The sequence below is a fragment of the Calliopsis andreniformis genome, chromosome 5 (assembly GCF_051401765.1).
Source record: "Calliopsis andreniformis isolate RMS-2024a chromosome 5, iyCalAndr_principal, whole genome shotgun sequence".
Lineage (NCBI taxonomy): Eukaryota > Metazoa > Arthropoda > Insecta > Hymenoptera > Andrenidae > Calliopsis > Calliopsis andreniformis.
The window spans coordinates 16,626,353-16,643,080 of NC_135066.1; the positions used below are offsets into that span (position 1 = coordinate 16,626,353).

Sequence of the window (16,728 nt, forward strand, 5' to 3'; positions counted from 1 at the left end):
CATTATAAAAATATAAAACAATATTAAAACAGGCTATAACAATTATAATCTTAAAACTATAAAATAGTGAGAAATATCTAAGCAATGAATTATGTATTTCTTAAAGTAGTTTCTTTATTTGAAGAAAGGTACTTACAAACGTGAGTAACCATAATTGTGGTATTTCATATACCTCACTCTTAAAAATATCAACAATCGACAATGAATGCAACAGGTCAATTTTCAATGAGGACGAAGGGGGATCCACTGCACAAGTATGCCAGTGTATACTAACTTATAAAGTTTCTTGATTCAGGAGAGAGCAACTATATGGTCGGACCTGCGCCATGCATGTCTGATCAGATACGCGCTTATACTACTAGTTCCTCACACTTTTCACTGATAAACTAAGGCGAGATATACAATCGTATACTAGCTATATTTTGCAGTTACGTGTTAATTTAGTTTTTTAAAATATGAATCTCGCTTTACATTTCTTATAGAATAATGAAATATAAAAATATACTTACACATAAAAAAGATTTGTAGTTCTTATTTAAATACTCTCTACTAGCAAGTAGACAACTACATAAAGGATATTTGGAAGTATAGACTTACAAATTATAAATATTGTGCTTGGAAGAAATATTTATCATTCACATCATACTGTATTTATATTCAATTTCTTTTATTAATTTATTCAACATATTATTACACCTAAGTTTTTACATATCTTAACAAAACATTGAAACAATATTTTGCTTTTCCCTCTACCACATAGCACGTTGTACGCCAGCTAATAGATTATTGTCAGCCAAGTCACGGAATATTATTCTAGACATTTTCCACCTTACAACAACACCATGTGAACGAGAAGTTATTACACAGCGGTTTGTCAACTGTCTTAGAGCAGTTTGGCGAGGAATTGTCTCATCTATTTGTTTGCCAACTAATTGCTGAAATTTTAAACAAACTTTAAATAATTAAATTATAAATATTTTTCAACATAATGGAATTATTTTATTCGTTATAGTCTTGTAGCACTGAAAGGAAATAAGGAAAAGTTTTAATGGAAGAGACAGTGGCGAGTCGATAATGAGAAAATATTGTATTCGCTCTATATTTTGAGGTTATGTAAGTTATGCATTTACCCGAATTTCAGGTGGCAAAATATCATTCCTTTTCATTGCCACCAATCGTAATCGTTCAGGAGCATACTGCTCTGCTAATTTTCTTCGTTTCATGTCACGTTTCATCCAAGCACCGTAATATTTATTGCGTATTTGCTGAAACTGAACAACAAACAAATAAAACTTACAATTGATTTTTTACTTGTAAAGCATAAAACGTAAATGTATAACTTTTTACATAATTTCGAAAATGTACATATACTTACACCGCATGGTGTATAATTCGTGCTTTGGGAAAGAAAATTTGAAAACATTCCCAGGCCCTTTCTTATGGCAGCCATGTTTAACACAACACTATTCTTCCTACATGCGCCATAGAAAATAAGTACACAGAATTGCATGCATCATGAATTCATTTATACGCACATTAATTTTCATAAACGAAAATATAATTGTACTGTCATACTGTTATTGTATTATATCATAACGATTCTATGGTTCTTTATCCATTAATACTAAACGATGGAAATTTATTTATTGCTAAACAGTTTTTTAATCATTCATGAAGTAAGATATGATTAAGTAATATTTCGATTCAATTTGTTCTATAATAATAATAGATATACGTATAAATAAATCTTTATCTCGTTACATATTTTTGGAATCGAAGGTTTTAGTTTGTAAATTTAGCCACAAGATGGCTATCAAATTTACGCAACCATAAACTGAGCAATTTTTTAAACGCTTTTATACGAATAATTTTATTTTTTGAGGACTTTTATTTTGTGTCCTAAAGTTATGGCCTATGTAGGTATATGGTGCATACAGATCCATTTATTGTCCCATACTAAATCGTCTAAATCTTTTTATATATATACTCTATTAAAGTTCCTTGTTTAATAATTTCAGTAGTAATTAAAATGATCCTTTATCACGTTTATTATAGTAGCGAAAGGATTGATATGTTTCTCAAAGTACTTACAGATCATTAAAATGTTATCATGCATAAAAATTTTATTTTTTGCTATACATATACGAATAACTAAAAGGTAAAGGAAATTGAGTAACGAATGCAAAGAGGAATCTGTAATTGTTTCCGTAGCTCCTTTATTCACTTTCATTCGTTATTACTGTTATTTATACGTATGTACAGAAAACCGTTGTTAACCAATCTCAATTATAGGAGGACCGCGGGCTAAAAGTGTTGAACCATTGCAGAGCAATCGTATCTCCGCACATACTTCCTTTCAATATAGAAGTGTAAAAAGACAAGGTAAAACCTTTGTAAAGAAATATTTCGTAGAAAAGTGTTTTGTGTATATATTTTCAGCAGTTCAATTCCTTACCTAGTCAGATAATAAAAAAGCAATTAAAAAAAAAAAAACAGGTCCCATGTCCCAACTAAGTCTGTACTGGAACTACTAACCTTTCTTCTCCATTATTTATTTGGATCTATGTTACCAGATTTGTAAAAAAAAGAAGTAACTTGGTGGTCAGCAAAGAATTTCACGGAGTAATTTCGTATAAACGATGTCGGAAATACGAAGCACATTTTATGATAAAGGATGGCGATGATTAATAATTAGTAATAACGACGGCAAAGAAAATATAATAATGAGATGTTTCCGAATATCGCAGATATAGGATTTATTTTCCGTATAATAATTAGAAAATATAATTAAGCCGAGCTAAATTATCATGTCTGTTGGATGTTCTTGTGAATCAGATGTTAAAAGTAGCTCCTGTAGTTTACTTTCTTTGTTCACGGAGCTCGCCGTGGTCGAGAATGACGCATCGCGGGCTTGTTCACCACCGTTGATCTGTCACCTTTCCTACGAAACTCTTTACGATGGGAAAAGTGACGGAGCAACCACTTCGATAAACGAAATATACGAATGTCAAAAAAATGTGGCGAACGTGTAACTTCTTGCACACGAAAGGCCACTCGTCGCGATTCTCTACCAATTCTATTATTCTTAATCGTTGGCTGCGATTTTATAGAAAATATTGCGGGCTGTGATGATAACTGAACGCTGTTCTCGCGCAAGAAACGCGAAGAAGGAAAGTAAACTACCCCGGCTACTATGCGCCGACGTTCATCTGGCGGGGAGTATATACGGAAACTAGTTATTTCTTTTTCTGGGCCTTCTCGGCAGCCTTGGTGACCTTGCCCGTGGCGTCCTTGAAATTAACGGCTTTGATGACACCAACGGCCACCGTTTGACGCATGTCACGGACAGCGAAACGTCCCAAGGGTGGAAACTCTTGGAAAGCCTCGACGCACATGGGCTTGCTCGGTACGAGGTTCACAATGGCAGCGTCTCCAGATTTGATAGATTTTGGATTCTCTTCAGTGGTCTTTCCGGTACGACGATCGCACTTCTCCTTGATTTCAGCGAACTTACACGCGATGTGAGCAGTGTGACAATCCAACACTGGTGTGTAACCGTTGCTGATTTGACCAGGGTGGTTCAGCACAATGACCTGCGCAATAGAAACATCAAATGCATAAGTATTTTTAGAAATTTGAACACAAAATTATGATATACCAAAAATAGTAATAATAAAAAAAAGAGGAACAAAAATGAAATTGAAATGAGTAGCACTCAGACGTCTTCAGCCATCACCAGATCCTAGGGATCTTCCGGTGGAAACCGCGAATGAAGTTTATAGGTTTTCATCATTGTGCAAATCAATTACGATTGAAATTTTGTTTCAAAATGATTGCTAGTATGTGAAGTACGTACCTGTGCGGTGAAATCAGCAGCACCCTTGGGTGGGTTGTTTTTGGAGTCTCCAGCTACGTAACCACGTCTCAACTCTTTAACAGACACGTTCTTCACGTTGAAACCAACGTTGTCACCAGGGACAGCCTCTTGCAAAGCTTCGTGGTGCATTTCGACGGACTTAACTTCAGTGGTCAGACCCGCGGGGGCGAATGTGACAACCATACCTGGTTTCAGAACACCAGTCTCAACACGACCAACTGGTACTGTTCCAATACCACCAATTTTGTAGACGTCCTGTAATCAAATCACACATAATTATTATACAGCTTTTAAAACGATTTTTAATCTGGTACAGACTATTGTAGTCAGACAGCTCTGACCATCACCAGATTAAAAAATCCTCCGGTGGAAACCGCGAATGAGACAGTAGTGTTATCATCATGAAAAAAAGAGTGGAAATAAGAAGAGTCGTAAGTGCCAAAATTATAACTACGAGGAAAACAATTTACTGATATTGGCCTTAAAAACAATTCCTTTTTTTTACAATGGCACCTACAATTTTTTTTTCATTTCCACTATTCTGATGTTTATATATAGTGGAGATCACTAATACGAAATTTACCTGAAGGGGAAGACGAAGAGCCTTGTCTGTAGGTCTCGTAGGTGGAAGGATGGCATCGAGAGCTTCAATGAGGGTCTTTCCTTCTGCCTTGCCTTCTTTGCGGTCAACACTCCATCCTTTGAACCAGGGCATTTTAGCAGAAGCTTCCAACATATTGTCACCGTTCCATCCAGAAATTGGCACGAATGCAACTGCAGCAGGGTTGTAACCAATTTTCTTGATGTAGGACGATACTTCTTTCTTAATTTCCTCGAATCGAGTCTCGGAGTATGGTGGCTCGGTGGAGTCCATCTTGTTGACACCAACGATCAGCTGTTTCACACCAAGAGTAAAAGCGAGCAAAGCGTGCTCACGGGTTTGTCCATTCTTTGAAATACCAGCTTCGAACTCTCCAGTACCGGCGGCGACGATTAAGACGGCACAGTCAGCTTGCGAGGTACCAGTAATCATGTTCTTAATGAAATCTCTGTGTCCCGGAGCATCAATGATGGTAACATAGTACTTGGAGGTTTCGAATTTCCACAGGGCAATGTCAATAGTGATACCACGTTCACGTTCAGCCTTCAGCTTGTCCAATACCCAAGCGTATTTGAAGGAACCTTTGCCCATCTAAAAATCGGTAATAATTCAATTTAGACTATATAATTGTATGTTAAATTTCTGATGTAAAAAGCAGTTATATTTGATCACTGTGCCAAACTCTGTTATCAGTGACATCAATTTAACTCTTAGCATATCAAGGTGGAATTACTCGTAGACTTCAATGGGATCAAATTCAAATCTTCAAAATTTGTATTTGAATTCGCGAGTATCTTGATACAATAAGAGTTAATATCCTGAGTTGAATTTTGAAGTTAGATTGAAGTGTCTGTATTAGACGCATGTTATACTTACTTCCTGGGCCTCCTTCTCGAACTTCTCAATAGTACGTTTGTCGATACCACCACATTTGTAGATCAAGTGACCAGTGGTGGTGGACTTGCCAGAGTCGACGTGTCCAATGACGACAATGTTAATGTGAATCTTCTCTTTACCCATATTGAATGCTTAGTGAGACTGCTAATAAATCTGTAAAAAAGAAAAGGACAAATATATAATCATTTATATTTTCAACGAATGTTGAATAGTTAATATGATGGAAAGGAAAGTAAAATATTGTCGAAAAACAGACAGTTTATGTGCACAAGCTACACATATCAAAAAGGAAGATTTTTGTGGTTAATGTGCAAATATAATCCGTCTAAAATTTCTACAAATGCATGTAGGACATTGAGTTCTATTAAGATTAGAGAAATTTAGAAGTTCTAAGCATTGATTCAAAATACAGCAGGTACTTTTGCCCTAGCGTCCACGTGGCGATATCTGAATATTCGAGAACGGAACCGGTAGCCATTTTGTAGATGGCGAGGAATATTGCAACGTTGCCACGATATTCTTGACGCTTGGCATCAGACGAATACTTCGTTAAGAGCGATTCGCAATGCAATATTCAACCGATGAGCTGTAATTACTGTTAACCCTTTAAATGACCCCATTATCCAAGAATTCATAATGAAAGCGACGAACATAATTTTCTCATAAAAACACATTACTTCAACATGAATCAGCTCACTAAAATAACGAACCGACTATTCCTCAAACTCGATATTCACGAACAAAGATACCGAAAACGAGACTCGTAATACCAAATTCATCAGTCGATGATACTGTGAAATACCAATCAGTATTATGCAATAGATCACTGAATTTTGAAATAAGTAACATACGATATAGAACACCCATCGGGTGATCATTTTTTGCACATCTAGCGTTCAGTGATTCCATCTTCACTTGTTATCACTTCGGCACAGCGAATCGTCTCAACAATGTCGGAAAGATTGATCGAACAATCCTCCACGCTGGAAATCAGCAAGCGAGCTCCATTGTCGGCGAAAAGTCGTCCCACAAGGTCATCGTTGCACACGATTTCCAGTAGAACTCGAATGCATGTCTGGATAATCCCAGCTCGAGAAGAATCGAACACCAATTACAACTTCCATTCAACATTCATCCCTAAAATTTCGCCGATGCCATCGCGACACCGTGGAACTCACATCGCGAGGAGTTTTACACTACAATCGTCCCGAACTATGCACGAACTCGTGACCGAATCTCGAACTCTGACAAGCGACCGCCATACTGCATCCGGTTATTCGGGCAATTTTTCAACTTTCTTCCATTCAAATGCAGAATTTCGTCGACATTTCGAATCGATACACGAACGTGTATTATTCCCTTTCGCGAACGATCGCGAGATTCGACGATATTACGGAACTTATGCCGAACATCTTTTACGAATGATACAGCATGTGGTCCGCGTTCGAACAGCCGGCTAGCACGACCGATCGGCCATGCGCCACTTTCCCAACGTCGAAATTCACCGAGAAAAATGCGAATTCCGCGAAACTGTTGTCACAACACAATCCTTCGATATTTCGTTCGTCGTTTTATTCCGTACCTGACGCTCGATGCTACCCTCCCGATAAAGAAATCGACGGATTATACTGCTGTGCGCAAACCACGTACAACCACTCACCTCCAGATGCCACGACAGAAAGAGATCGTCCAAGTGAAGTGACATGCGCATACGGCTTCCCGGCCGAAGCCTCGAACCCAGCGCATCCGCCATATCGATCACTCGAGGAACAATGACCCCTTTTCCGGCTTATAATTTATCGAGTTCGCTTCGGGGTTGATATTTCTACAAATTCGCTGGGAGGCTGTTCTAATCGGCTCGAGCAAAGTCGCTAAAGGTTTGTTATTTAAGACGGGGAGCGAAATTAAAGGTTTCGTCGGAGGAGGCGCATGGATTCGAGGCTACGGTTACGCAGCAACACCAGGCGTGCCGAGGCTCGTATACGGATATATACACATAGGTATTCCTAGGATCTGTGCGTGTGTGTGGCCACGGAGTCGGGAAAAAGATGCGGATAGGAGGGAGCGAGAGAGAAGGAGCGTTAGGTCGCTCTGTTCTGGGATGCATTGGTGCATCCGTAACATCGGATTCAATGATATGACCCTGAATACATCGAATCCCGAGATGCTGAACTATGAGACGCAGACTGAATTCGATTTTCTCCCAGATTGACCTTTTGTCAGGAGGAACGAGTGGAGAGTCGAAGATGGTATAGGTGAGTTCAATGTAGCCGCATCTGCTCTGAGATCGATGTAGCGAAGCTGCGTTATGCTTCGATTTGTGAGAATTTTTAATGAAAGATTTTTTGTGATTAGAAATGAGTATATTTGTGTTGGAGATTCTATGAATATATGAAAGTATATCTTCTATGAAAGTATTAGTATTTGCGATGATGTATTTCAGCCCCATTACGCGGTCGATGATACGAGAGCGCAGATACATTCCATTCTCATTGCCTTTCGTATCATGTATTACTTTTCTACGATAATTGCTTAATTATTCGTGTATATCAGTGAATTATCTGATTCACGTGTTCTGTAGAGTTGGACATGTAGATTTTATAGGTTTTTTTAGAAGGCAGTACAGGAATTTTGAATGCTTGGAGATAGAGGAAATTGTACTTTCTCTGAAGGAATATTTCCACTGCAAGTGCTTCGTGGCGTGAGAATGTATATGCAGGTCAAATTTTCTCAGTCGTGAAGGGCCTTGCAGATTATATGTATACGATCGTTCCTTACAATTACCATGATTTTGTGGATGATATTATCAACAATTCCTCTGCTCTAATTTCTACTTTATTATACGCAGAAGAGGCTTTCATTGGTTTTAAAATTTGCTCAGCGTAGTGTGTGCTACACTTTAATTAAAGTTTTTATTTATTTAAAGTTTTTTAATTTTTATTTGTATAGGTTATAGCTATACACGTGATCACGTTCAGATATAAAAGTTCGTCATTGATACTTTGAATATGATCTGTTTAAAATTGACTATATTTCATAATTTGAATCTCTGGCGTAGATTTCGCGAATCTCGAAGTGGTTAGGGTACTGATGATTTTCGTTACAGCCCTGGATTCCTGCTACAATACCTTTCCGGTGGCGACAATAGAACTTTCCTTGCATAAACTATCATATTCTTTTACTGCCTTCATTATTCTGCATTATACTCTTTGAATGGATCAATTCCCATCTTTCATTTACATGCAATACGATCATGTATGGCATCAATTATTCAGATTATTACTTTACATTCTTTGATAAAAAATTCTATAATATTTAAACACTGCATTTCATTTACATATTTCTCTGATTACAATTATTAGCCAAATGATTACTTTATTAGTATCGATGGTCATACTTGTTACATGACCACCCACGTGCTCTGCCTTGCATTTCAGTTCTCAACCGGAAGTACAACATTACTGTTAACTAAATGTGCTTCATAGAACGATCATTACATATTTGTTCCCACTAGTATAATTGCGAAGACTTAAGAACAAGGAACTTGTTAAATTAAAATTCATTTGGAGAATAGTTTTATAAAGATGTATCTATACTCGTGAAACTTTTTGGATTTTTTGCTACGATGTTTGTGAAAGAAGACAACAAAATGTGAGATATAAATTCTTCTGCCTTTTATACGAACGAGGAGATTATCTCTCAGCTCTTATCGTACAATTAGAAAATTCTTCCTATTTAGCGGCAACACGCTCTTGATTCATGGTGCCCAACTGTTGGCAACCCGTTTTACTTCTTCGTAGAGTAGGCAAGCATGCCAATGGCGTCGGTGGTTCAAGCGGAAGAGTGATGACTTATCAAGCCAGTGTTATGTAATTGCATTCTTTGCAAGCCGGTGAATGACTCATTGAAAATAGTGGGTACAGTGCATTATTCATTAGCACGTGAGAACTGATATGTTATACGATATCTATAGTGTTTAAAAAATGTTTATTGCGTGAATTATCTGATCTTTTTCTACTCACCGTTTTTTAAAATTACTTTTTTGACATTTATTTTGTATATTATATTTGATTATACTGTGTTCTTGTTCTAATTATGACATTTTGACACTTTTATTTTTTCCTTCCTCTGAAATATTAGAGCTTCTCAAATTTTAATTTTTAATAATTGTACTCGTCTTTATTTTCGAGGAATACTTTTTGCATTTCTCTGATAATTTTTAATATACGCAATTATTATTAATGACTTCAATTTTCCTTTTGGGGGGGAATACTACGATGCATCTAGAATCTAGAATCTGAGCGCAATAAAGTTACTCTCAAGCAGCTCTCCAAAGTTCGTATTGATCCAGTTGTGACAAAGAGAAGGATCAGTTTTTATTGACCTTTAGCCTTTGAGAGGGTGCTGTGTGTAACAAAAGAGGGGAGACTCCCACTTCCTCCGTTTATTGCTCTGCACGAGGCAGATACAGTTCTGATAGTAATAACGCTGGTGCTGCTTAGAATATCGTATCTCGAAGTGAGATTAAGATTTTCAAGTTTTACGAACTTTAAATTAATGTCTGCACTTTCGAGTATTTTCTAGTGAAGAATTTGCAACTAGAGTTGGTCTCTGAAATTCTATGCTTCATTACCTAATTAATTAGTCAATTAAATCAAGCAATCAAATTAAGAGAAAAACAAGAAAATAGCGTGTTTTTAAAGTATGTTTAATAAGGATGTGATCAAGTACAAATATTTTCCTCAAAAGTTCAAGCAAATATCAGACCCCAAATTTGACTTATATCTACTTAATTATCTATGTCTGACTTATACTTTATGCAGAGATTTATCTACTGAATTTCCTTGACTCTCGAAACTGAGAAGCCATTGTATTTTAACTAGAATCCCCTAATACAATCCATACAAGATATTTACAAATAGCCAATTGCAAAGTTAGAAAACATTCCAAGATTCGATTTTATCTTCAAGTAGCTCAATCCCATTTTTTAAACAACGCGTACATCATTCGAGCATGCTGTGATCTGGGTCAAATCTTGAAAATGAAAAACCCTCCAACCCCTATTCAAACGCGATCGCAGCGCACTTGATCCCATCTCCAGTGAATGAGGGTGTTAAAGAAAACATCTTGCCGACTTCAATCGTCTATTTATATTTCTGAATTCCTACTGACATCCGATTCGTACAGACACTCTCACGTGGGAGCGGCGCAGCTAAGATTTCGAAAATTTAAAAATAACTTCTATCGTCGAAGAGGAGAACGTATATACGTGTAGAAATGGACAAAAATCGGTGCACATTCGCGCGGGCAGCCGTAATTTATGTTTCCCTTTTTTCTTTCCCTTCTTGTTCAAGTGATGCAGTCGACGATACACGCGATGTATGCAGTCGCTGCGGGGGTGTAATTGATAAATCGTGCGGCTTCAGTCCTGCGTTACGCCGTTTCGACACTCGTCTCCCTTTTCATCCCCATTTTATTCCACGATTCGCTTCGTCGAAGTTCGCCTCTCTGTTTGACGATAGTCACGATCGCAAACGTTTCACCAACAGTGTACATCTTTCACTTAATGCCGACGGTGTGTGTGTGTGTGTGCGCGCATGTGTGTACGTGTGCTTCCTTTTTTGGTCGATACTTTGTAATCGGAAGTGAATTCTTGCATAAATGCTTCTTCCACTCTTCTACATTCTCTCTTGCTCTCCCTCTCTCTCTCGCTTCGTCCGCCATACACATACAATTTTTCTCATTCATGCATCGCTTATCTCAGGCTTGTTATCTCGTATTGGGGCGATCGCCAGGTTGCATAGGGCGACTTCTCTCGGGCGTTCGATCGGAGAAATTAATCAGAGAATGTGCTTCCGGTGAACTTGGAGGCTAAAGCCACGTTACCACTTGCGAAATGTGTTCGAGGTTCTCTAAATTTCGTAAGATGCTTCTTTGATGCAAAGTAGCTACAGCAGATTATGGTTTTTTTACCCTTTCACTATTTGGTCGTTTGGAGCGAGACTTTGTTCCTGAATTGAGAAACTGATGAGAGTTTTCTTGTGAGAGAAAAATAATATTTTTTGTATTTATATAAGGGGATGAAGGAGGAGTTACATTTTAGGTGTTTAAGGATCTAAGATTTTAAGGATCTAAAGGGAAGTTGCAGGAATGTGGGGGACGTAAGATGATTGTTTTTCATACTGCACATTGTACACGTGGGAACGTGGCTTAATATCAATTTTCACTTGCACATTAATCTGTAGTCTCTTTCCATATTTTTTTCTTAAATATTATAATCTTGTTTATCAACGAAAAAATCCAATCATAACACACCATTCGAACGACCCTGTACATGCACAGTTTCCATACATATTCATACTATTATTTTAACGTATATTTAGCATTATATTTATATTTATATTATATTCATATTTACAAAAAGTTGTTCCGTTAAATGTTAATATTCAATATCGCAATTGTTATTACATTATAACTTTTTATTCCTGAGTGACCATTCATTAAGAGACTCCTCGTCTTGTTTCCTTTATCGGTATTGGCTTATTTGAACGTAGAGGCGCCGCGGTATGAAACCGAGGTAACGAGATGACAAATATGGAAATAAGTTCACTGATAATTGCTGGATGCGTGAACTAAGCTGATTAACGATAAGCAGCTGAGTAATCGAGAAAAAGTTAATGTCAATGACAAGTTAAACGTATTCTGCTTTCAACGTATGAAACATATTTTGTAATTAGGTTTACTTTTAGAAAAAGTTATAATTAAATTCCGTAGTAGGTTTTTTATTGTACGTGTTTTTTAAAATATTTTAAACTTCGTTAATTGTGAAAAAGTTGCAATAGAATTTATTGCATTTTTAATGGATTATACGAAGCACGAAAAATTTTAAACAAAATGTGTAATGGAGTTATAAATTTCTTGCTTTCTAGATTTTAAACTGAATATGTTTAACAAATCATTTCAAACAATATATGTGGCATTATCGGCGAAAGAGTAAGTTTGAATACTAACATGAACAAATGCATCGTTAACATTACATAAAGTGTTTGTACATAATTGAGGCGTCGATATAAAGCGGACTTGCGTTTATCATTAAGATTTCAGTATGAATGCTCTTTGTGATTTTTCTTAGATCATTTTGTGGAACGACACACTATATGATACATAGAAATGGAAGAACCATTGACACATGGTAAATAGAAAGGTAAACTCGTATATTACGTGGATTTGGCAAAGCTACTTTGGCCTTAAAATTTATCATATAAAATTAATATTAATAGCTGAATGGTTCAATTAAAACCTTACTAGTTAAATGTGAAATAAGCGATGAAATTCAAATATCTAGATTCTTTTGCATCTATAGATAAATTTTCTTATCTAAAATACCTCGCATATTTAACAAATGTAATCTTAATAATAGAGTATATTTAATAAATTCTCACATTTAGCACGCATCCATATAAATTATTTAAAAAAGATGGCACCGTCGACCGTACTAAATTCTGCCTAATTTTAAAGCATTACCTCCTTAGCTAGTCTAATAACATGAAACTTTTTACACAATGTATTTATCTCCTAAAATTTTGACTTCGATTATAAATAATCAAGGACGTGCAATATTAGGAATATTGATATTCAGAATCGGTTACAGCAAATAACGAGAATTAATACATTATAGTACAAAATATTTACTACTTTTTGGTCACGATTAATTTCAATAATTAGAACTAAAATTCAACAAGTAAAGGGGTATTTTACGAATCTTAAAATAATAACAGTTTTTTTTCAATAATTGTTAACTTATTCAGGTACCACAGTATACTCTTAATAAATAATTAAAAAGCCCCCAGTATTTAACGATAAAGATCAACAAGCGTTTTTCTCGCGGAAAACGCAAGGAAGACGATAGCAAACCTTGGCACAGTTTCATCACTATCGAGTTCGTTATCGTTCTACAAAATGATCCAGAAAAGTCCTCGTCAGTACGATCGTCAGTCACAATCGATTTTCTCGCATCGTTTGATCCCTCGATCGAACAGCAACCTCGTACGTTTGATCGTCAACAGAAATCTCATAGATCGTGTCCACCAACGTAGCACGTCCCTGCGCACGCTTTGCTTTGCTCTCAACATCGATAAACGTCTTAATAAAATCAATATCATGCAAACAGTCGTGAGGAGGTTCGTGTTCGCGAAGATTCAATCACATCGATCTCGCGAAGATTCAATCGCATCGGTCGCGCGAGATTCGAGCTTGAAAATTTAATAAAAACTAAGGCGAGCGCGTAATGAATTCCCTTCGAATTCATCTCACGGCCGCGTTTTTTTTCCAATTCCAGAGATACCGCGCTCTTATCATTGTTCCTCAGATATCACTCGCATGTTTACTTCATTTTCAGTTCGATTTCTCAGGAAAGGCTATTATTAAACTTTGGAATGATATAGGTTTATAGGGTATAGTAAATTATTTTTTGTTGTGTGGAGGTGGAGGTGAGATAGGAATGGCGAAGGGAAAAGAGAGAATTCGAGCATTTTAATTAATAAAGTGTCTAATGGGTAATGAGAAAAAAATTTGTCGCTAATAATTATGAGGATAATTCTTGTTCTAACTATGAGTATCTCTGAAACTGTGATAGTACATACATAATAATAAGATACTAGAAGGCTTACGATATTGAATAAGATCGTAAATTGTTTATCAGCAGTTTCGGTTCTGTGATTCAGGAAATAAAATACAATATAAGAACCTACAGAAACTAAAAAATCGCAGATCACAAAATTAATAGATACATTTTTAATAAAAAATTTGATAGAAATAAGAAAACTATAAATTCTTACGTATCACAGTCATTTAAACAGCTCCGAATTTTAATTATACAAAATAACAGAAATTAAGAGTTTCACTGTAATTTATAATCAATGTAATTCTTAAAAAGTAGTATGAAGTAAGTTAGACGTAAATGTGAGTAATATCACTTGCTGCTCGAAGATTATCGTTGTTCACAGCACTCTCTCAGGATTATAATTAAAAGTACTTCATATACGTACATAATTGTACTCCTGAAGAACATTATTCACTTCTCACAGAATGTTCCTAAAATTTCATTTTCTTCTATTTTTAGTGAATTCGTAAATTCAAATGATTTGACTATATTGCAATCTGCCCGACTTTTAATTCAGTGTCTATTTTTTTATGAAACGTTACTGACAATTGGATTTAAGTAATTAATTATCAAAATGTGGAATTTAGTTGTTTGGAATGTCAATAGGACTTTTTAACGCAGGTCATACAAAAAAATTAGAATCACAATTTGAAATTGGGGGAATGTTCGTATTTGACTGATTTTTTTCGTAACGTGAATACTGCCCTTTGATATAATAATATAGATAATAATTGTATAATTAAGGCTGATTAAACGCGCTTCATCTCCGGTTGAATCTGACTGAAAGTTCTCTCTCCACATTGGATTGCACTCACAAAATCACGCTATTGGTTTTTAATATATCTATAATTAGGATGATATCTACACGACCGAGTATCACGAAAAGGTGAACAATTGAATGGAGCAGAAGTAGAGCTATAGAGTGTGAACGAAAGCGTATAAAACTTTTATAAAATGGAGAGAGAGTTTAGTCGACCAGTGTTCCTCTATATTAATGCTTGGCGATAATGTGTATAGGACTAGGAATTCAATGGGTTCTCAAAGTTTCTTCTAGTTTTAGAATGTGGCAGTAGAATAGTGTACCCACTACTTTGCCTCAAAAACTAAGTTAATTACTTCATTGTATTACCAGGTAATTATTAGTGATATGAAATTATTGTTTGTCTAAAGAATTATTTAGATTATCTTAACATAAAAGTATTATGCAAAGAGAATTATTTTGAAAGTTAAAAAAACTGACATGATTTTTTATCATTTCTGCTATAATCGAAAAGCAGAGAAATATTTTCTTTAATTGAAGAAAAATTAAGGAAATTATACTGATATTATCAGCTTTTTTCTGCTTCATAAAGAACAGAGACATAGTTTGAAAGAAATTTTGAAATTTCTGAAACATTGCTTTGAATTGTTATCTTATTGTTTATTTGCTAAAGAAGTATTTTAAGCTTCATTTTTTATTTGCAATTGCATTCTCGCTTCTCTGCGAATTATCTCACTTGTTCAAAAGCAAAATCTCGAAAAAGGACCTTGTTTTGCATTTACTTTTCGATTGTATCACCAATTACAAAAAAATCTATGCGCATGAGAAATTCATTTCTTCCTTACTATTTAAAAAATTCGATCACTTTAATAATTCAATATTCTATCGCTCGAAGCAAAGTAGTTCACTGGGCACCGATACATCTTAACAATTATTCCCTTAGATTTTACGTTGTATCCTCGACAATGTCTATCGTCATGAGTATCATACAAATGACTGGTGAGTCTAGTTTCGCGAAAATCTGTCTGATGAACTATACTCGTCGACGACGTTCGAAACTAATTAACTATACGGTGTAACCATTTCGCGCATTTCTCTTCCTAGCTTTCCTTTTCCCCTTTTGCTTTTCCGAAGACTACGCGTAGTTCATTCAATAAATCGGATCATTCGTCTGTTCAAGCAATAAACGTGTGTCTTTGTATATGTATGTGTACATGTATGTATGTGGCACGCATACAAAGTGGGGAGGTGAACGTTAAAAAAATGTCTTTTAACTATTTAAATCTATTCGATGATATATGTATATATAAATACTAAAAAAATCGCTATTCTTATTACTAGTCGCTTCGTACTTTGTATTTCGAAGGAATTAAGTCAGTATTCCCCTTCGGTTTCCCCTATGATATAAAAACGGGCGTGTCTTTGGAGCTTGCCTCCCCCGTGATGTCTGATGAGTCACAACCTTTGCACCCTTTGCAGTATTCAAACAATTTTTCGCGAACGAATGCTGGACACTGTCCGCTAGAACTGCGAGTATCTGAATGTTTAACTTTAATTTAATTTACATGTGTGTTGAAAGAAGTGGTACAGGTGATAAGTGGTACAGGTGATAAGTGGTACAGGTGATAGCCAGGAATATTTCATGTCACAGCAATATTTTTTTTATTAACAATATGTAGATGTACCAGGTTATATTTTGAATTCATGGCTATAATCAAATTTTTGCACTATAATCAACATTATGAAACAAAAATTAACTTTGACTGAAAAGCAATATCTTTCAAATCTTTAGCTTTTTTCTTTCCCTGACCTTCTACTAAGTTCTCAAAATAAAAGTGATCCCTATCTTGGATCTGTATTTATGTACTTAGTCATAAGCTCTGATAACATTCTATTGACAACGTTATCTGTTGAGATATTTATTCATTTAC

The 16,728-nt window shown here is 35.7% G+C and overlaps 2 protein-coding genes across 2 annotated transcripts; both read right to left on the minus strand.

Annotated features, from left to right (window-relative positions):
* Positions 1–607: 607 nt before the first annotated feature.
* On the minus strand, positions 608–1,548 carry Mrps14 (mitochondrial ribosomal protein S14). The gene is made up of 3 exons (XM_076379064.1): positions 1,376–1,548; positions 1,131–1,271; positions 608–935 (listed from the first exon to the last, which is right to left on the minus strand). Exons 1-3 carry the CDS (start codon positions 1,508–1,510, stop codon positions 750–752), a joined length of 462 nt encoding a protein of 153 aa, XP_076235179.1. The 5' UTR covers positions 1,511–1,548; the 3' UTR covers positions 608–749.
* A 646-nt stretch (positions 1,549–2,194) lies between these two features.
* Ef1a-f2 (elongation factor 1-alpha F2) lies at positions 2,195–7,046 on the minus strand. The gene is made up of 5 exons (XM_076379061.1): positions 6,958–7,046; positions 5,355–5,528; positions 4,461–5,069; positions 3,857–4,132; positions 2,195–3,593 (listed from the first exon to the last, which is right to left on the minus strand). Exons 2-5 carry the CDS (start codon positions 5,496–5,498, stop codon positions 3,237–3,239), a joined length of 1,386 nt encoding a protein of 461 aa, XP_076235176.1. The 5' UTR covers positions 5,499–5,528; positions 6,958–7,046; the 3' UTR covers positions 2,195–3,236.
* Between the last annotated feature and the right edge of the window lie 9,682 nt (positions 7,047–16,728).